This window comes from Antedon mediterranea, chromosome 9 (genome assembly GCF_964355755.1).
Source record: "Antedon mediterranea chromosome 9, ecAntMedi1.1, whole genome shotgun sequence".
NCBI lineage: Eukaryota > Metazoa > Echinodermata > Crinoidea > Comatulida > Antedonidae > Antedon > Antedon mediterranea.
The window spans coordinates 18,191,350-18,214,981 of record NC_092678.1 but is presented as its reverse complement, the minus strand read 5'-3'; the positions used below and the strand labels follow the sequence as shown (position 1 = coordinate 18,214,981).

General features: G+C 33.8%; 1 protein-coding gene across 2 annotated transcripts; it reads left to right on the top strand.

Annotated features, from left to right (window-relative positions):
- The first annotated feature begins 8,540 nt into the window (after positions 1-8,540).
- LOC140058495 (man(5)GlcNAc(2)-PP-dolichol translocation protein RFT1-like) lies at positions 8,541-23,236 on the top strand. Of its 2 annotated transcripts, XM_072104123.1 has the most exons (13): positions 8,541-8,935; positions 10,860-10,945; positions 11,862-11,978; positions 13,259-13,448; positions 14,391-14,492; positions 14,928-15,056; positions 17,519-17,597; positions 17,954-18,135; positions 18,976-19,120; positions 19,800-19,905; positions 21,445-21,573; positions 22,056-22,176; positions 23,000-23,236. In XM_072104123.1, the coding sequence occupies exons 1-13, from the start codon at positions 8,870-8,872 to the stop codon at positions 23,168-23,170; spliced, it is 1,623 nt and encodes a 540-aa protein (XP_071960224.1). In that variant the 5' UTR covers positions 8,541-8,869; the 3' UTR covers positions 23,171-23,236. The 2 variants fall into 2 exon arrangements, with proteins under 2 accessions (XP_071960224.1, XP_071960225.1); XM_072104124.1 differs by lacking the exon at positions 10,860-10,945.
- Positions 23,237-23,632: the final 396 nt, after the last annotated feature.

The window sequence follows — 23,632 nt, the reverse complement described above, 5'->3', positions numbered from 1 at the left end:
TTTTATGTAATCACTTTCAATTAAACATACTTAAACATAATATAAGCTGAGAAAGTCTGAGTGTAGCTCCACTTTAAATACGTTATATGCACAAGCACAACAAAACCTGTACTTTTATTTAATAACACACACAAGTGAACGTTATAGTATTTTATTACCTTAAAGAAAAGACATAATCAATAACTTAATAAACCTACATTATACTGGATAAGTTTAGAACTTATTTATTAAATATTTATTATCCCACTGAAAAAATATCAGACTATGTAAGCAATTTGAAAATGACAATACCAGAGTGAATTTATGGATTCACGCGACGACGGCCAACTGCTGGTTAATTATACTTTTAGCATTTTACTTAAAATTTTAGGAGAATGAAAAAAATAGAAATATAAGATGTACAGTAGACGTCCCAATATCTAGTACCAGCAGTATCACTAGATTTGTGTATTTGTCTCGAAACACCAGTTCCTGCACGGAAATTACCTTACTTAAAGATACTAGAGGGTGAGCTCGCTTCGCTCGCTCCCCCTCTAGGAAGTGTAGACGATGGTTCTCGGAATGATAATGTTCTCCTTATACATTTTCTGTCGGTTACCATTATTGAAAATGCTTGACATTCGTAAAACTAAACTACTTTGTTTCACAGTGTTTTAGATGATTAATAACATTTTAAAGTATAGTTTTTATTGTTTGGTAGGGCCCTTTGGGGAGGCGGAGGTCATTTGAGGGAGGTGCTTATTCGAGGGATATATGTTAAATGTTTTAGTTCTAATATGGTAACATTTATAATCAAATGAAATCCTCTCATAGATATGAAAAGTGGTAAAAAAGAATAACAAATGCTTGGTAAATTGCAGATAACAGTGCGGTGAATTCTACTACAAATAGTATAATTGTGTTATTATAAATATGTGGATGGACGTTTATTAGATAGCTGGGTTGTGGGGGGGGGGGGGGGGGCGGGGTTATTATTCAAAGTGATGTTTTATTGGAGAGGCGTTTATTCAAATGAATACCATCCTAATAATTATTAATACATTATTTAATTTAATCATCTTTTGAAACTAACTGCCGTGACAGAGTGGGCCCAAGAAAGAAGACATTACGGCTTGCAACATGGGCAGACATCTCGGTCCTAACGGGACACAGGAAGATAGCCTACAGTTATTCCTGCAAGCTTACTCAATAAAACTCAGCTATCGGGATTTCACTCGAAAAATGTCTTATCAAATCTCCCTATGTAATTTTATAATACTATTCCCCACAATATATTCTGATTCTTTATGGCGTATATTTAATTTGATCTTTATTAATTTGCAGTATAATTCCTATTAATTAACTACTGTACCTTCACACACGTGTGGTATGTTTTAAAATAAACAAAAAACTGAAATGGCTATGATTAATGGCCAATTTTTTTTCGTCTTCCAAAGGGACACTGTATTGATTGATGGAAAGTGCCTGTTTCCAGTCACCTTTAGGGTCAAATCTATTATTTTAACTGCTCCCTTGTGTATAAAAGAGAGAAAATATTTGAAACTAAGGTGAACTTATCTTAAACCCGGAAATTACTTTGACCGGGAAGAATTGAAATTGAGAGGAAAATCCAATGTTGAAATGATAAATGTTGTTAAAAAACTCTTTATAATATCTTCCTAAGATATAAATATGGAACAATAGCGTCGGCGTGCACACTAATGTTATCAAATCTACGTTTCGCGGTACATCTCGGATAGATAAGGTAGGTATCCAAGGCGGAGATTTGTAGAGAAGTTTTTGCACTGTGCTCGCCTATGTCAGAATTAACCATAATTTATATATAGATATTTTCCCCTAAAAATGTTGGCTTTTCACGCTGCTGCTTTAGCCAGGTACGTCCCAAGAGGACTACTCATTCAGAAGCTAAAGCAAGCAGCAGTTATAGTTCCAGAGGCCGACGTGTTTGGTACTTTGTAAACTAGGACGGGTCCTGCTAAAATTACAAACCCCAAAGCTAGGAGAATAGAGAGTCTGTCAACATAGGCCAGTATTATAATAATTCACACGGTCAAATAATCAAAACATTATTTCTGGTATTTACAATGAGTCCCATTTGACTGTCAATCAAGACCGATATATATATTAACTGTAATTCGCTGTCAGATAATCATTGAATTATTATCAAAACAGTCCATATACAGTAATAGTAAAGTTTTTGGTTGTAATAGGATACAATTTGTTGACACTTGAAGCTTGATGAAGTGACCCTTAGCAATAAAATAAACGAAAATGACAGAAATTGAGTCTGTTTAGTATATTAAAGTAATATTACTTAGAAATCATTTTTATTTAAATTATTTAATAAGCACATCATCTTTTACAGATTCAGTATTTTTTTTTTCAATTGCAAAATTATGACTTATCAAAGTATGAATTCTTGTTGTATTTTACTTCAAATACAAAAGTTATTCACTTCTGTAACAAAAAATAATATAAATTAACCGTTTCTTTTGTCTTTTCATACGTGATATACTTATTGTTGTTGATTTGTAACTTTATTAAAACTGTAAAATGGCCAATCCAAAGATTTTATTAGTCTTTAATTTTCAGGTTTTTGGGGGACAATACATCTTTAACAATATCCTTTATGGACAGATTGTCCCATAAGGCTACAAGATGTTCTTTTCAACCAGTTCTTTTTCTAGGTTTTACTTTAGCTTCATTCCATGATACCCAGCCTAATCTCTTTCTTTCTCCGCCATGCGTCTCCAGATTGATTTGTGTCGACTCGGAAACTTATTCGAGAAATACAATTTTCGTTACCCAGATCAATGGTCTGAGATGGTAATTCGAATCGACGTATCGTCATTGGTCAAATCATTTGCATTGCACTTATATATACAAACAGAACATTTATATTGATATCTTAAAAATCGATATATCGGTGACGATAAAATCTTATTATATTCATAAGCTCTGTCAACACTATCAAACTAGTTTGACAAACAACAAATTGTTATGTGTCCAAATATAGTAGTGATATGCCCATTATTATAGTGATATGAGATCATCATTTCCATATTTGGGCACATCACTTTTTTTGTTACGTAAACTTTGTTAGTTTAGGCCGGAAATATTAAATAATTACACGCCCTCTGTCACTCTCTCTGCATTTTTTCAAGCAATATTTTTTTAACAATGCTTACATAAACATCTACAACTTCATGTTTTATAGCCATGTCAGTATTTTTGTTAAAGAATAAAATATGTACGCACATGTATGTGTATTATATATGTACATAATATGAAAATACGCCTACAATGTTGTCCGACAACTTTATTGTTTATTTTCAATAAAGTTGTCGTTTTAGGCGTATTAAAATATTTTTTATGGTGTTCGCTCACAAAAACATCTACAGCTTCAGGTTTTTATAGCCATGTCAGTTTTGTTGTTAAAGACTAAAATATGTACGCGCAGGTGTGTGTATTATGTATGTACATAATATAAAACAATTGCACCTACAATGCTTTTTCGACAACTTTATTTAAGCGTTTAATTAAGTTGTACATTGTAACTAAGATACCGTTAAATAAACAATTTAAGTTACCTTAGATACAGTGCGTAATCAATGATCATCTCTTTCAATTCACTACATCATAACCAACAATGGTGTTTGTACAAGCAGGGAAGAGTTAATTCTTCCCTGGTACAACAAGGATGTAGTCTGATACAGATTATTTTTGAAGCGCGCATGCGCAATAGGTGACTTTAACTATGTAGGAATGTGTGGATTATATTGTTTAGAATAAAAGTGTCTTGGTCTGTTACACTGAACACCTTTTTTATCGAATGTTTGCAATATTATACAATATCAAAAACAATATGTAGGCCCTACTTGCGACAAATGCTACTTCTTTTACTCACTATGGCCTAGGCCTACAGTTTATAATTGTAATAGTTTGACAAAATGTTATAAATGTCGCATACACAATATGCATACTACTGTATGTAATAACATACACGTCATTGTTTTCGAAAATAAGATTATGGTATAGGCCTAATACTATAGTTTTAAAAACTGCACTGTAGGCCTAATACTCTTAAATAATTATTTGTTTTGTAACTAATTAGCTTAATTGTCTATTTGTTCTTCTCCACTATTATCTTTTTTAGACCTACTGCAAAACATGTACTATTGCCCGAGTTTTTGTAAACCAATTTGTAATAATTTTACTAAAGTAATCTAGGGTCTCTTTTTCAATTCATTTCAATTCAAGAAACATTTATTGACCAAAAATATTATAGCATAACATTAACAATGGTTGGCATATAATATATATAGTCGAGATTATATTTTTCTGAATTTTATTAAAAATTATTCGCTTCTTTTGTCTTTTTATAAGTGAAATATTTTTTTTTTTATGTATAACTTTATTAAAACTGTAAAATGGCCAATCCAAAGATTTCATTAGTCTTTTTTTCATGTTTTGGGGGACAATACATCTTTAACAATATCCTTTTTGTACAGATTGTCCCATAAGGCTACAAGATTCTCTTCAACCAGTTCTTGCTTTTGCTTTAGCTTCATTCCATGATATCCAGCCTAATGTGTCTCCAGATTGCTTTGTGTCGACTCGGAAACTTACTCGAGAAATACAATTTTCGATACCCAGATCAATGGCCTGAGATGGTATTTCGAATCGACGCATCGTCATTGGTCAAATCATTTGCATTGCACTTATATACAAACAAAACATTCATATTGATCTCTTAAAAATCGATATATCGGTGACGTTAATATCTTATTATATTTATAAGCTCTGTCAACACTATCAAACTAGTTTGACAACAAATTGTAATGTGTCCAAATATAGTATATGCTATAGATATGCCCATTATTATAGTGATATGAGATCATCATTTCCATATCTGGGCACATCACTTTTTTTGTCACGTAAACTTTGTTAGTTTAGGCCGGAAATATTAAATAACACGCCATCTGTCACTTTCTCTGCATTTTTTCAAGCAATATTTTTGTAACATTGCTTACATAAAAATCTACAGCTTCATGTTTTATAGCCATGTCAGTTTTTTTTTGTTAAAGAATAAAATATGTTCGCACATGTATGTGTATTAATATGTACATAATATGAAAATGCGCCTACAATGTTTTCCGACAACTTTATTGTTTATTTTCAATAAAGTTGTCGTTTTAGGCGTATTAAAATATTTTTTATGGTGTTCGCTCACAAAAACATCTACAGCTTCATGTTTTTATAGCCATGTCAGTTTTGTTGTTAAAGACTAAAATATGTACGCGCATGTGTGTGTATTATGTATGTACATAATATAAAACAATTGCACCTACAATGCTTTTTCGACAACTTTATTTAAGCGTTTAATTAAGTTGTACATTGTAACTAAGATACCGTTAAATAAACAATTTAAGTTACCTTAGATACAGTGCGTAATCAATAATCATCTCTTTCAATTCACTACATCATAACCAACAATGGTGTTTGTACAAGCAGGGAAGAGTTGACTCTTCCCTGGTACAACAAGGATGTAGTCTGATACAGATTATTTTTGAAGCGCGCATGCGCAATAGGTGACTTTAACTATGTAGGAATGTGTGGATTATATTGTTTAGAATAAAAGTGTCTTGGTCTGTTACACTGAACACCTTTTTTATCGAATGTTTGCAATATTATACAATATGAAAAACAATATGTAGGCGCTACTTGCGACAAATGCTACTTCTTTTACTCACTATGGCCTAGGCCTACAGTTTATAATTGTAATAGTTTGACAAAATGTTATAAATGTCGCATACACAATATGCATACTACTGTATGTAATAACATACACGTCACTGTTTTCGAAAATAAGATTATGGTATAGGCCTAATACTATAGTTTTTAAAACTACATTGTAGGCCTAATACTCTTAAATAATTTTTTTTTTGTAACTAATTAGCTTAATTGTCTATTTGTTCTTCTCCACTATTATCTTTTTTAGACCTACTGCAAAACATGTACTATTGCCCGAGTTTTTGTAAACCAATTTGTAATAATTTTACTAAAGTAATCTGGGGTCTCTTTTTCAATTCATTTCAATTCAAGAAACATTTATTGACCAAAAATATTATAGCATAACATTAACAATGGTTGGCATATAATATTAGTCGAGAGACTACAAAAGGCCCGATGGGCCTGTCGCTGTAGTCTCTCTTTACATTATACAAGTATAAATACCAGTACAAATTATAATAATACAACACTTAAGCTAATCTTAATTAGCCGTTACGTACATTACATCAGTATAAAAATACAGAGAATACAGTATCTTAATTAATTAGGTAACCATCTGAGGTATACTTTAATACAAGATATTCTTTAATGGACCTTTTAAAACTTTTGCCATGCTTATGCACCATGCTTGAAATTTTATTACAGAAATAATTCCAAAGTTTAGGTCCATTTATATGAATAAAGTGTTGGCCGCAAGTTAGTCTTGAGAAAGGTACATTCATTGCATATTTGTGTCTAAGATTGTGATAATTGTTGTCATGCTTACTAAAAATGTTAAGAACATATTGTGGTAACACACCACGCCTAACATTATCCATGAAGTCTATAAAATTTAGTTTATGGATGTCGTAAATATTACACTCTCTATCATAAAAAACCCGGTTTCATCATTTTCTTGAATCTGTACAATAATTTTATTGACCGTACACTTTTGGATCAGTGGCAAAACACTCATTGGGTGCAGTCAACTTAAACTACATAGGCCCCACAAATCAACATTATATAACAAAAAAAATTATAAAAAAAACGAAGAAATATATATATATATATGTAAATAAATGAAAGACGCTAGTAAATTACCAACTGAACATTTTATTGCACTACAGGCTGTTTCATGAGTATGAACTGAATCTTCAGGTGTTTGGCTCTGAATGATAGTCACAAGTGAATACAAAAAGCTATAATGAAGTCTTAAGGCAAACTGTTTATGTGAACAATAGTATGCTAATTAGCAAGTACAACACATCTCTATTTCCTGGACAGTCTATTGTTAACCAAATTCTTATTATCTAAATTACTGATACTTTAGTAGAAACTTTCTCCTATGTCTACATGCACTGACTAATTTGTTCCTATGGTTAAGTGAGCTGGTTTCAGGCTTGCATATAATATAATACTTCTCTTGTAAGCATAGATTACACCGTTTGTTAACATTGGAATATGGTTTACACTTCTTTATTATTCGCCATTTAATGTTATACTTTATGTTATCATCTTATATATATATGTATGTACACTCAGCGATACATACATACACAATACATACAACAGTAATACAAACCCAATGTAGGCCTAGTGACTTTTCTTAACTTGATTATTAAGCAACAATGCCAATTAGCTCTTTTTAAACTCAGATCTTTTTTCCCAGGCAACTTTAAGAAAATGTTTAGGCCTACAATATTTGTCAAATGCTGCCAAGACAGCTTAACTAAGACCCATGTTAATGTTCCCCCTAAAACTAAAATTGTTTTTTCATTAACATTAGCATTTATAAAATATTCCCATGTTGCAGACTCATCCAAAATTTCAAGGTCATTATTTAGCTAGCTTTACTAATTCAAATGTTGTAGGCCTATATTTTCTATTTCACCACTCTGGCATAGTGCAGTGGCCAGATATTTATTTAGACCATTTACAGGCTCGTCCATCAAGGGGTAAAGTATTCGATCTTAGGCCTAATTTAAATTTTTAAGCTTGCACCTGTGAAATTGGTTTTATCAAGGAGATAACATTGAAGGCTAGGACTTTCTTTTAGCTTGAAGTAATCTTCAAGGGATGACTTTTGGTTTTATTTAACCAATCTAAATTGCATCTGCATGATCATCTTGGTTCTATGATGAATTACTGTAAAATTGTCTGTATCAAAAACGTGTTCAAACATATTTAAATCTTGGCATTTAGCCTATCTAAGGTTTCCTTACAAAAAGCTGTATTTTAAAATCTATTTTTATAAATTTTAAAATTTAGGCCTAAAAACATCCAGTGGAGTGAAATATTCCGGCCATACATTCATGGCCCCTATTTATTATACGTTTGAGGTATTTTATTAGTAATTTCATGTGTTTTTGATAAAGGACTCCATCCTAAATCGCCATATAGTGCTTGTTGCGGTGTGCATCTGGGAGCTTTTATCTAGCCATTTGTAGCTGTAAGTTTTCTATCGTAATTAGGCCTATCTCTTTTTTAATTACAGTGCCGGCCATACACCACATTCATAATTAATCGAGGGAAGTGCTATTGTCTTTCATAAGATATTCCCGAAATTGACCCTCTTACAATCATCAAGGTTTCCTATTATACCTTTAATATACGAGATTAAACATTTTCTTTTTGTAAATCCCTAGGGTTTAATTCTTTTCGCAGGGGTAGTCAAATAATATTTCAATAGTACACAATGTGAACAATTACCACGTGATATTCGTTGTATCGTCACGTGATATAAACAAGATACCACCTGAGTCGTCGAGAGGAGGCGGTTGTTGTTTATATCGTCACCGCACCGTCGCTGTGCTTTTGATTTGGATTTCCCAAAACAATGGGGATCTAGGCCTAAATGTAAAGTTAAATTTAGCTATAGGATAGATACATTTTTTATGCTTATTCTACATTTTATTTGTTTAGAAGGACAACGTGGTGTGAGTAGCGAATTACTGGCCCGATTTTCTTTCTCTCAACATCATCAGCCAGCAAGCCCCTGTCTGCACTGCATGCGTGGCACTGCTGCTATTACCTAGCTAGGGCCTAGCTTGGCTTAGGAATATATATTTTTTTGGCTAAAAAATTTTAAAAACTAAACATGCCGTCATCAGGCAAGGTATTAGCAAGTGCTGCTCGCTCTGCTTCATACAACATGATCCTACAAGTAAGTATCTTTTTAAAATTTATTACACAGTAACATGTGTACACAGTATATTTTTAGGCCTATATTATAAGGCTAGGTAACTACTGTAAGAGGTATTGATTGATTATTATAATTATATTATAATAAGGGTTATCGCAAATAGCTTGAATTCATGAGGAAAGTCATTTCACAATGCATAATGGGAAGGGTTTGGGAGCAAAAATGTCACGTCGCGTACCGTCGTATACGTACGTGTCATGACGTTTGCTCCCAAACCCTTCTCATCATGCGCCGCGATAAACCTTATGGGTCATTCTTCAGTAAGTGTCTAAAATCGTGTCCCGATACTTTTCATCATTAAAAAATAAAAATTCTTGACTTAAATCATAATCAACATTATTGTAAATATAATTAATTACATAAACCAAAGATAATTAGGCCTACATTGATATTGTTAATTTTTATAAAAATGTTTCAGGCAACCCCCTAAAATCCTATGTCCCGATCGTACATCTTCAATTTTATGATCGCCGTATATATTTGATAACAGGACTTTTGTTATCGAAAATATTGTAAAAAGTTAGTTAATCATGATTTCATGCGATTATATTCTTCGAAATACATCTCTACATATACATTAAATCTCAAACTTTAAAGTTTTTGTTTGGAAAAAGCTTGTCCCGCAGTTTTGTGTCATTTCCGTCACATAATTGAAATGTGCCGTCTACAGTTTAATGAACGGCGGGGAAAAAAATTGACTGTGCGTTGTAAACATGCGAAGATATTGAAATAAAACTAGCCGCACATCATTTTCAATAAAAGAGGAAAAAAGCTAATAAAACAAGGTTTTAGAAAAATTACAGTTGCGTACCTTTATTGAATGTCATATCCGAACGGTATAGAACTCATTGAATAATTATAATTTCTGGTTTTTTTCAACTGGAAGTACAAGTTATTCATGGTATCTAGAAGTATGCAATCCGTCTCCGCTGTCAGACATGCCTACGATGTGATCCTAGGCTGTCCAATGCTAAATACATCATCTTCGTCACGGTCAGCTCCGTCACATTTCCCAATGTTTCGTTGTGACGGAGATGACTTTTTGTTATTGCCAGGGCCTTTTTTTGTTGTACATTTTGTTTTGTATATCTTTATTATGTTATTACATTGTATATCTATGTGACTCTGGTCAATAAACATAATGAAATCATATCTTAAAGTCATCTTCGTCACATGATTTTTTAAGTTCGTCATATCCGTCACGGTTTCATCTCCGTCACATGGATATTTTATCCTTTTAAATCCTAAAATATCCTAAAATATTTAAGTAATGAATGCAATTATGTGGTATATTGAAATATAAACAATATTCTTCTACTTCAACAGAATTTTGTAAAACATCAGTGACAGTCATACTATTTTCTGAAAATTATTATTTTTTGGAATAGTAAATGGTTTTGAACGTATAACATCATACTAATAAATGTTAAAACAATCATTTTTTGATGAATAGAGACAAAAATAATATATAGTATCAAAGAATTAATAATGGAAATAATTTTATAATTCCTAAACCGTTATTTTTTCTATCTTTGTATATTCCATAAATGTGACGGAAATGACAGTAACATAGAACCATGTATTTATAAATGCGAATAAAATGCGAAATATATAATAAAGATTGCGCCAAACATACGCTTGCCATGTAATACATGTTCATTTATCTGAATAAACTTTTAAAATTTAAAAAATGCAAATTTTAAAATAGATTTTTTATAAACCTGAAATTAGACACTTACTGAAGAATGACCCTTATAGGCCTCGCCTACATTAATTATTTTTATTATAAAGCCCATGTTGATTTAAAAAAAGACAATTATTATATTATACGCCATATATGAAAACAATTGTAAAATTATTAATGGCAATTCCGATCATTTTTTAGGTTATGTTTCGAATGGTTACATTTCTACTAAATGCTTTCATTCTACGATACATATCTAAAGAGATGGTGGGTGTGGTCAATGTCAGGTAAAGTAGGTCCAAACATTATTATAAACAAATCTCCCAAAAAAAATCAGAGCGGTTTTCTATAAAATACTACAGCAGGTTTGAAATTTAAATTGACTTAGATTGCTTTAATGTTTGACTTGGGTAACATTTTTTTTGGGGGGGAGGGGGGAGAAATTTAGGGGTGGGGTGAATTAGGGATGGGATTATACTTGGATTGCTTTAATGTTTAACTTGGGTACAATTTGGGGAGAAATTAAGGGTGGGATAATACTTGGATTGATCTAATAATGAAATTTAAGTTAAGTCTTTTGTCTGAATTTTAGTTTGAATTAGAAGGTGGTAGGATTGTAGTTGATCATGTCCAAATATAATCCCATGTTTGTGTATAATCCCATGTTTGTGTATAATCCCACCCTTGTGTATAATCCCACCCGCTAGTTTAGACTAATATCACACACAGGATTTATGATAAATCGCTAATGAATATGAGTATATTGCCAATCCTTTTTTTCCAGGCCCTTTGTTACTATAGTCGCACAATAATACTGGAAAAAATACATAACATAAATCAATCAAATCTACACAATATCACCGTATATCGAGCAAAATTGGACCGACTTTAGGAGTGGGACTATACCCGAGAAAACCCATGTTCAGGAAAAAATGATTGGTAAGCATTTCTTGTAAAAACTCATCTGAACTGGCTATAGAGAGACTACGTCCAGACCAAAAGTCAATAATGGGAATATTTAATTATAATAATTATGCTCTTTTAAAAAATTATATTTTTGTAGATTAACACTACTCTATTCAACGATACTCTTTATAGCAAGGGAAGCCTGTATTAGCAGTTCAAACTTTTTTTTTGCAATGTTATATGGTATAGTATTTAATTATAATAATTATGCTCTTTTTTAAAATTATATTTTTGTAGGTTAACACTACTGTATTCAACGATACTATTTATAGCAAGGGAAGCATTTCGCAGAGCCTGTCTTAGTAGTCCCAACAAGAACCAATGGGCACAAACTATAAACCTCATCTGGTGCACGTAAGAATGAATATATTATTATTATGATATTATGCAATATACAGTAATCCTTTTGATGGTTATACCAAAGAACTTATAACACAAGAATCTCCTGTTCTTCAATTTGCATTCAAAACACAGTATCGGAAGTACAGGGTTAAAAGGTCAAACTGGGCGACGCCATTTCACAGCATGGAGCAGCGCCCCCTCCAAACTAGGAAGTCAATTACTCTACCCCCCTAGAGTATTAGCAGATCCCCTCTATGATTTTGACTTTCTAATTTGATTCGGGCGCCCTACTCCTCAGTCAATTACTCTATCCCCCCTAGAGCATTAGCAGATCCCCTCTATGATTTTGACTTTCTAATTTGATGCGGGCGCCCTACTCCATGGCTCACAATGGCGCCACCCATAGCTCTATTCTATCCCACAATGCCTTTCGAAATTGTTACGCGCTTCGGACGAACAGGAGATTCTTGTGTTATAAGTTCTTTGGTTATACCAAGGCAATCTAACAACAGGACACTGAGCTCGCCTTTCCAAGATAGGAACTGTAAACAGTCCTTTGATCTTATGTCTGGCTGCGACAAATACCAACAGTACTGTACTACTGTATGTACATATTCTGCATGGCATGAGGTGTCTGCTAAGGGTCATGTAACTGACTGTGTCGCAGCCACAGATAAACCCTTTGCTCTCCAGAGCTCAGCGTACTGTTGTTAGATTGCCTTGGTTATATCTTCAGGACCCCAAGAAGTGTTTTATAGGGTTGTCATTTAAATAGGGGTTGGCCACTTATATTTTCCTTTGTTCATTTCACAGGGAAAGTGTTCCCTTAATAGGGATCAGTTCTACTCTACCGTTGTAATTGTACAGTAGAACACCTATTAAGGTGACACTTTCAGGACTCAACAAGGTTTCCCTTATTAAATACGTCCCCTGAATATCGGTTAGGTGTAGTGTTAACAAATATATTGCCTCCCATCATTTCCCTCATTGTTCCCTTTTACATGAGAAAGTGTCCCTTAATATGAGTGTCCCTTAATATGAGTGTCCCCTTAATAGGAAGTCCCTGAATAGGAGTGGCTTAACCCGACTGTCCCCAAATACGAATTGTGTCCGTTATGTCTTTTCAAAGCAAATCATATAAAAAGTCTAATTTGAAGAGTAGAGCAGATGAGACGAATTCGGCACTAACTTGAACTCAGGATCTTCAGATTGGAAGGCAAGCCAAGTTGCAGCTCCACTGCATTAGGTTTCCTGGTAATTGATGTCTATGTTATTTCCAATTTTTTTCTTAGAATTCCTGTTGGATTTTTCTTTGCAACAATTCTCAGTTTCGTCTGGATGTTTCTGCTTGAGCGCCCAGATGATGCAGTTCTACCAAACTATGATATCGGTGTTCTGATTTTTGGATTGTCCGCACTCCTTGAGCTGTTAGTGGAACCTCTTTGGGTACTTGGACAAGCATTACTATTTGTTAGATTAAAGGTACAGTAAATTTGTTGTGACAACATATTGTCCCAAAATGTCAACAGGAGTCTCAAATTTACTTCCATCATCTCTTTTTTTTAATTGATGTCAATTTTCTTTCTCTTCCAAGGGGTTCTATACTGCCATATCTCCACTTCATCCTGTCTTGCCCATCATGTTCCTACAGTAGAAACCGAGGCTCTCTTTCTTTACCATTATGTTACATACCTGTCCATCTCAAGCCAACAATTTCTATGATTTCTTGAGCTCCATATTCCTTCTTTGGCCACTCTCAAGGCCAATTTACACAGACGAGCGGTAACTGTAAGCGGTAAAGGTAAGCGGAAAACACAAAAATAGAATCTACATGAGTGTGTTATTTCTTATGACCATTTACACAGAACGCGGAGAAGACGCGGTTGAGCTGAAATTTGCTCAGGATAGAAACTTATTCGAATTTTGTGAAAATACCGCGCAGTAATTATGGATTCTTGCCAACCAACGACATTATTGAAGTCCACAGAGTCAAAGACAACAATAAATACGAGTGCCGTTGTAGGCCTAGCCTAGTTTTGGAACTTCTTATTATTCAGAAATACAAATAACTACGACGTGACTGACTGATTGTATAAGAATAGTGGAAAAAAAATTTACATTTAGGACGTTACTAGGCAACAAGTCCTTCTAAAAACTTGTGTGTGCTAGGCCTACAGTCTGTCACATCCAGGCCCGCAGTGACTGTAACATGCATTAGCCTCAAGGCCTACAAGTACCTACTTTCCACCACTCCGCTCGCGAATTCTGCGCACTGTGTAAGTGAGACAAGCCACGCATGTTTCCGCTTACAATTACCTCTTACCGTTACCACTCGTTTGTGTAAATTGGCCTTCATGCTTCATCAATCGCAGAGTCATAATTCAAATCATTACACTAATGATAAATTACAATTGTTTTGAACAGGTGATTATTGAGGGTTTTGCAATAGCTGGGAGATGCATCATGACTGTGATACTGGTTCAAAAATATCCTGATCTAGGCATCGTTATATTCTGTATAGCACAGGTAAGTTCAAGAATACAATCAATCAACTAATGTAGTCTAGGTTGTAGATGGCAATTTAGGCAAATGCAAATAATTGTTAAAAGAAAATATTTTGGCACACTTGGTATGTCATACTGTACCTACACTATAATTGAGCTGGAATTGAGCTGCAAACAAAAATGAAAACTCCTACGTCAAATAATACCAATAACATACAATTAGTAACGAGAGATGTGTTTCAAGTCTATGACAAACCAACAAACAATATTACCATAGTCATAATACTATAAGAGTACGGCAAAAAATAAAAGGGTTCTAAAACCGAAATAAAGTCTTATCTGAAACAGAAACAGTCAAATTAATTACTGTAAACATACCTATTTCTAATAGTTCAGTACGGAAGTAAGTGTTTATCAAAACATGCAAGTTATTAAAATAATATTCATTTATTTTCAGCTTTGTTTTACTTTCATCTACGTCAGTTTGTACTATGCGTTTTTCACATATTACATTATCAAGAATAAAGATGACAATTTCCCACTTAAAAGTGTACGAGATATTTTTCCACGCATTATTCCTGGCGCGGTAAGATCACAAAATAGTATTTTATTGGTTGTTACTGGGTGTGTTTCATACTTTGAACAAAAATCAAAACGTTGGTGCTCCAACACTAACAACATAAGAACAAATAGCTAGAGAAGTCTATGTGTATAATATTACACTACAGTGTATGTATATAGTTGCTATATGTGTTAAGTCCTGTACAGTGGGAAAGCCACTTCGCGTTTTGACCGTTAAATCGTGTAAAATCGACTTACTTCCGCATTGACGATTTTGAAGCGCCACCTATCGTTGAAAACTGAAACCACGATTTTTCGTCGCCTAGCAAATAAGTACTGTTTTATTTTAAGCTCTCAAGAATATTTAAGAACCGCCCAACATTACCTATTATGGTAAAAGCATTTCCTAATAAGTATAATTGAATAACCAATCGGTTTCCTTCAAAGAAACCGAAGCTAATAAAATACATTTGGCGACTGAAGTCGGGACTCGTGAAATTTATAAATGTGGTACGATTTTACTACTGTTTTGTTGTCCATTTTCTGAATAGTCGGAGGTGCATCCCAACAAATTAAAAAAATTATAATCAATTGTTTTATCAAGAATAATATTAGTTTAATCGAGTATGATATATTTCTATCCTGTTCAAAATTTGTTGGTGTATTCTCAGGCCTCGAAAGGTAGGTACATTTTCTAGCTGTGAGCGTGGTTTCGGCAACGCGAGACACGTGTGTCAGTATAGGCGATAGCGAGACGTGTGTTGTACTGTGTTGATGCTGATCCGATAGTCGTTAAGTTGTACTGATTACGAGTATCTGGTCCTGGCCGGCCTAGCCTGGTGATCTGATCCCCCACAAAAAATACTTTTTTTCAATCAGTATTAATATTATTATTTTATTTTTCATTTATTATTTGATTTATTAGGCTCAATAGATGCCTTACTAGGCTACTAGTAGGCCTAGATTATATAAATAATAATAGCAAATACTGTAATATTAATTAATAAAATACAGCTTCCATTTGCCTTACTTTTATGTCATCATATAATATTATAATTATATATACAACCAGACATTAAAATTTTTTGTAAATAATATTTATTATTTTTTCTGACACTTTCAGGAATCGTTGATGATGCAGAGTTCTTTGTCTTTGTGACTTCAAACTGAGAGTGAAGTGGATAAAAAGATGACACCGGTACCTACCGACATTGTCATACCCACACTATAATTTAATTATTTAAAACAAAATGTTGAATTACAAATATATGTATGTTGCAGAGGATTTAGATGAATTACAATACAAATATTTATGTTGAATGCAAACCTACTACACTATACTCTGTAAATTATGTTATTGTCATGTGGTAGACCTTAAAAATTGAATATTTATTGTATGTTAGGCCTATTTTATATTTTATTAATAGGCCTACTGTATTAGTTTAATATTACTATTAATTTATATTATACAGTACTATAGTTTGTACATGTTTTTACCCCCAAAAAATGAATAAATAATTTGTTATTCAATCTAATTGCTTGTTTGTTCATCAATAACAAAACAATTGTAAGCAAGTATATAACAGTTCTTGTTAGCCGCTTATTTCAGGTCATATTATTAATATTAGCTAGGCCCGACGCGCCCGATCACAACGTCACTAAGTGACTTTCCGCCCCTGGAACAATCGCTCGCTAATGATAAATATTCCTCAACTAAAATGTATACTGTGATAAATAAACAAGTAATAATATACGTTGTATTGGAATGTATTTATTTATATGAATTCTTATACGCGGACAATTATGAACATCGCGTATATCGTTCGCTATAAATAAATTCATAAACACGATGACGATGTGTTTACAAAATGGCGGTTTCGCTAGTTTTCGATGGAACAAATAGTGGTACCTTTAGTTTTCATAGTCGGAGCTGCATCCCAACCACCGAATTTTGTATCTTAATATCGTATTCTGTAGATTATTAATTTTTCTAACAGGGATTTTAAATTCAGGACTGTTCAATTTTTCTAAATATTTTATTTTAACGATTTTCTAGGGTACAATTTCGGAAAAAAGACATTGGTTGATTTTGCCGTTAAATTACAGATTATCGTTTTGTTCAAATACATTTAATTTTACATGACAATATATTAAAACCATTTATGAATTTATTTCACTAACAATATTTTTCCGATAATCAGCTAAATTTACAAATATTGTGTTTTTCCAACACCCTAAAATTTAGCAATTTTGAACTAAATTAGAAAAGTAGGGCGCCCTCTCCGAGTCGAAATTTGACACGATTTGTCGACTGGCTGTCCCACTGTGTAATGCTTATGTTGAATGAAATGTAATGTTTGTAGTAGTAGTGAGAATGGGCTATTGTCGGTTTATCCAGATACGCTAGGCACGAAATAGACTACAGTATTAATATTGTAGTCTTTCTATTGATTACATTTTAATAGCTTTCTTTTATTATGTTTTTAGTACTGGGCAGATTTCTCAACAGTTATATTAGTGTGGAGTTTTTTTAAGCAAGGTTTTCTGAAACAGATACTTACAGAAGGTATGTATAGTAGTGACAAGGAGGGGACACTGAGGCTACTCCCCAACCCCCCCACCTCGGGGTACATACAGTATGGCAAAAAAAAAATGAACCTGATCTTGACCAAATGCCCCATCTTTTGCCTTGTAATTTCTTTAGAGTGAGTGAGTGGCCGAGCGGTTAAGACAGTGGAACCGTAATTACGTAGCCATAACATCGGCAGGGGTGCAAAAAAAAAAAGTGCAATTCAATGACCAAAACATCAACTCGTACGTATGCAGGCCTCGCGTCCTGAGACAGTAAATTACCCCGTATGGGGTATAGGCCACGTCTTCAAAGGGTTAATAATTAAAAAAAACCAATGTATTTTAATTTAGGAGAAAGGTACATGATGACAATTTTCGATGTCCTGAACTTTGGCGATCAGGGAATCTATGACATCATCAACAATTTGGGTTCGTTGGCAGCTAGGTTTATCTTCTTACCGATAGAAGAAAGTGGCTACCTGTTCTTTGCACAGACGGTTCAAAGAGGAAAGATAGCAAAAAAACAGCCAAAGGTCCGTCTTCAAAAGCTTTTATATAATAAACCTCTGTCTACACTAAACTTTATGTGACAAAAAAATGTGATGTGCTCATATATGGACACAATGATGTCATATCACACTTTTCTTATCAAACTAGTTTGATAGTGTAGACAGAGATATAGGTGAGTGAGTGGCCGAGCGGTTAAGACAGTGGAACCGTAATTACGTAGCCATAACATCGGCAGGGGTTCGAGGCTCACTCACTCCATGGTTCTGGTGGTAGAACGAGTCTTCTCGGATAAGGACTATAAACCGTAGGTCCAGTGTACACATATACCTCGTGTGCACTTTAAAGAACCTAGTACATCTTTCGAGACGAGTAGGGGGTTACCCCGGTATATTAGTACATCACAGCCACTGTACACCAACTGGGCCCTCTGGGAGACCAGTCTTTGACTGAAGAGGTTACCCAGTATAAATATATATTTCAATCAATCAAAGCTAAAAGTAAGCATGGTTAACCTAAAAAAATTATTTAAAGACACAGATAATACAAAGTCACATAGAATATAAGAATATATTCAACAGTTCAGTTAGACTGACATTTTGTATATTATAATTTGTCGTATGAATTTTAAAATTGTAGAATATCTGAACAGCTCATAAATTAAACTACTTCAGTGCTTATTTGATCATTTCCAGTCCTATCAGTGTATGTACAAATTTGGAAGTGATATACCCAACTATGGTGGTGATATGATATCGTGTCCATATTGGGGCACATCACATTTTTTTTGTCACATACAGAGACAGAAATAAGAGAAAATACTCTATACTACAATAAGGCCTATACATTTACTATAATCTTTGCAGGAATCAATTGATCTAGCATCTAAGGCATTGGAGGCATTGCTGAAGTTTGTCGTCCTGGTTGGCGCGACGATTCTAGTGTTTGGATATGCATATTCATATCTCCTCTTAGATATGTATGGTGGAACCTTACTAAGCTCAGGAACAGGTAAACAGTAGAACCGCTCCTTTGGGATACTCTATTCAAGGGACACTCCTATTAATGTGGACACTGCTATTAATGTGGACATTCCTATTAAGGGGGACATTCCTATTGAGGGGGACACTCCTGTTGAGGGGGACACTCCTATTAAGGGTGACACTCCTATTGAGGGTGACACTCCTATTGAGTGGAACACTCCTTTGAGGGGGGACACTCCTATTGAGGAGGAGACTCCTATTGAGGGGGAGACTCCTATTGAGGGGGACACTCCTATTGAGGGGGGACACTCCTATTGAGGGGGGGACACTCCTATTGAGGGGGGGACACTCCTATTGAGGGGGGGGACACTCCTATTGAGGGGAGACTCCTATTGAGGGGGACACTCCTATTGAGGGGGACACTCCTATTAAGGGGAACACTTTAACATGAAACGAATGAAGGCCAATAGTAGAACCTCTTCTTTAGGACACCTCTATTCAAGGGATACTCCTATTAAGGGCACATTCCTATCGAGGGGGACACCCCTATTAAAGGAGGGGATACTTTAACATGAAAAAATGCTTCCTCGCAATGAGATTTCCATTATGTTGACGATTTCAAACATTGTACAGAAATATGCCGGTAAGCCAATAATTCATTTTTGTTGTGTCATGGATTATAATTTATAACATTTTTAATGTTTCAGGCCCGACTTTACTACGGTTTTACTGTATGTATGTACTGATGATTGCTGTTAATGGGACAACAGAATGTTTTGTTTTTGCTGCTATGAGCCAAGGGGAAGTGGACAGGTTGGTGTAATTTTTAGAACGGGCCTAGCAAAAATAATCTAGCCACGTGTACGTGTGTCTGTTGAAACTACTAAATATGTTAAGCTATGTCTACGCTATCAAACTTTTTGTGACCACAAAATGTGATGAGCCCATATATGGACATGATGATGTCATACCAATACCATATTTGGGCACATCACACGTTTTTTTTGTCAAAAATAGTTTTAAGTGTAGACAGAGCTTTAAAACAACAATATGTAAATAACATGAATAAGGACACAGTGACTGCACCTTCGAGACATGTAGCTATGATAACAAGCATAAGGCCTAGAGTAACAAAAGCTAAGTTAATGCATAGCAAATCAAAATGGATGTCTTTTGAAACAAATGGCAAAACAATCATAACTGCTGCCTCTCGCTTATAGAATGACCTACCCGCCGCTATTAAGATCATGTTCTTCTACTATCACCTTTAAATCTGCCTTGAAAACTCATCTTTTTCTTTCAAATTGAGCTCTCTCATGATCACTTACTGCTGGAATTGGCGCATTACAAATTCATATTATTATTATTGTTATAACTATCATACACTATGGAGGAAATATCTATATATTTCCTCCATGCATACACATGCCTAGTACGAAAACATAAATTAAAAAACCTGGCACATATCAATTTAAGTTTAGGGCAATACTTGCTTACAATAGAACTCTAAAAACATGGACAATTTAAGAAAAAAAGCTATTATAATATAACTTGGCCTCCTTACATACTGTATATGAGCAACTCCAATGCCTGGAAAATATATAAAATGTCCAAGCATTGGCAAAATGTCCAGGCCCTAGAAAATTGTCCAAGCCCTGGAAAAAATGTCCAAGTACTGGAAAATTGTCCAAGCCCTGGAAAATTGTCTAACCCTGGCAAAATGTCCAAGTACTGGAAAATTGTCCAAGCCCTGGCAAATTGTCCAAGCCCTGGCAAATTGTCCAACCCTGACTGAAAAAATTGCCAAGCCCTGGAAAAATGTCCAACCCTGGCAAAATGTCCAAGTACTGGAAAATTGGCCAAGCCCTGGCAAATTGTCCAACCCTGGCTGAAAAAATTGCCAAGCCCTGGAAAAATGTCCCAGTCCTGGCTAAATGTCCCAGCCCTGGCAAATTGTCCCAGCCCTGACAGATGCTCATTATACATGCCTGACCAGCAAATGCTAACATCCATAGAATAAACAAGGGCTAGGCCTAGACAATCATGTATTCTGTTTCTAATACTGTGCTTTAATTACTTAACTAATGCAGCTGTACAAAATGAAGAGAAATAGAACAATTACAAATCTTAACTTACCATAAAATTGGTATTCCAATTCTTGGAAAATTTAGTTTGTTTCATGATGTGAATGCAGTGTTTAAACATGGAGGTAGTACCACCTGTAAATTGGTCAATGTGCATATATATATATATATATATTGTTTTTACAATGTGTGTGAAAGACTAACTATGTTTTGTGCATAATTTAGTAATATTTTATTCAAATAAGTTGATTACTAATATTTTTTATAGGTACAATCATAAGATGTTAGGCTTCTCAGTAGTGTTTTTAACATCATCTTATTTTCTTACAAAGAGTGTAGGCAGTGTTGGCTTTATCCTAGCCAATTGCCTCAACATGCTAGCTAGAATAATTCACAGGTAAGATATTAAAAATGCGATTGAAAATAAATCATATTGGTTTTCTGCTTGATTTGCATGTCATCCGTCATATCTTATAATTGGATTAACATTCAGCAGTTCCAATGAAATAGGCTAGCTTTACTTTTATTGGTGCTCTATGCAACACAGACTAAATATAGTGTGGGCCACCTACCTAAAATTTCAAATGCAAACAATATGAAATAGATTTAGTGCAACACTCTATGTTACAATATGTATAAGCTCCTTTCTCGACAACCCACTTCCTATTCCCTGCGCATCCCCCACCCATTTTAAAATCATGAATCCACCACTAATGCACTATATAAAATGTGACGACAATTTCTTGAAAACTAAATATTTAAAGGTAAATTATATAAAAGGATATTGTATAAATTAAGCATTAAAAGTCTGCAAAGACAAATTGAAGCTAAAAAATAATAATTTAACATTTATTTAAATATTTTTTTTTTATCCAACAGTATTTATTTCATCAGTAATTTCTACAAAGGAAGCAGATACAGTCCCCTATCAGGACTTGTACCTACACCTCCTGTGCTTGTAGTTTTTACCGTGTCTGGCCTAATTACCATATTTTCAGAGGTAAGTTAAATTGTTTTATTTCTATCAATTTTGTTTACCTTCAATACCAATCCTAAAAATTAGACGAAACAATAGAACACCATTAACCCCTTAGGACCAAGTAGTGTTTTATAAAAAAATTCAATTCAATTCACTTTTATTTCAGAACAAAGTCCATATCATAAAAAAAAAATCAAAAAAAAAAAAAAAAAATCTATCTATCTATTAATATTTAATATTGGCCATGTTTTATTTTATTTTTTAATTTAATTTTATTTCATCAAAACCTACAGCAACGAAAGTTGTCACTTAAAGGTATGAGACAGAAAGCAGATACAATAAATACTCATATGAAGCAAACTTAAATAAATATATGTCAAAATAATAACAAAATTAGGCTATTGAGCACAATTTTTTTTTTAAAGAATGCAAATCTTGAATGAAGAATAACTATTGTTAATTTTGTGTTATATTTAGCCTCATGCAAAACCACTATTACTTTAATTGTTCTATCATGAACCTACTTATAAATCTAATTTATAGGTCCATGGTTCTATGTTATGTTATTCCACTGCCAAACCCTTTATACTCTATCTAAACCATGGAGCCAATAATCTAGTATATAATAAGCTAGGCACCCTCGAAGTGTCTAGGCTATTATAATTATGTTACAATTTTTCAAAATCCACGAAACATGTTTTCTTGATGCAGCTAGCTTGACAATTCCAAACCATATGTCACCTTCATGGCGACCAACGGTCAAATAGTAGTAGTAGTAGTTAAATTATCTTTAAATATTCAACAATTTGGTGACATACAATTTGTTTCATTCTTTTTTCTGCAGATTACGTTTTGCTGTAATCAAGGCATTTTTTATCGTTTTCTCCATGTCGTCATAGGAGCTGTGTGCCTACTAATCACTTTGATCACAATTTTCTTATCAGAAAAAAAATTAATATCGTTTGTAATAGATCAATGGAAAGAAAGGCGAACAGATGAAGATAAAAAGAAATAAAACTATGTAAAGATAAAAATATAAGATGAAAAAAATAAAGAAAATAAATTAAATATTTACCATTCACGGAAGTGTGCCTTGTTTTGTGAGATACTGGTTTGAGTAGTTTTTGTAGACTTCATCACAAACTAATTTACTGTAACATAAGCTATCAAATATAAATTAAAACAATAATATTTATTAAAATAACGCCCCCTACCCCCACACGACCCTTAAATAAAGCCCAAGGCCTTATTTTTTCCCTCAAATAAACGACCCCGCCACATGCATATACACACAATATTGTATTACAACACATAAAAATGAATTGACTTCTATGATCTACAATTGACCACTGACCCCTCTAAAAACCCTCCTGAACAATAAACACTGCAGGGTGTTTATTTAAATAAATACGGCACATAATATAAAAAGAGCCTTGAAATATACAGGCTCACATTATTAAAATCTTCCACACATAAA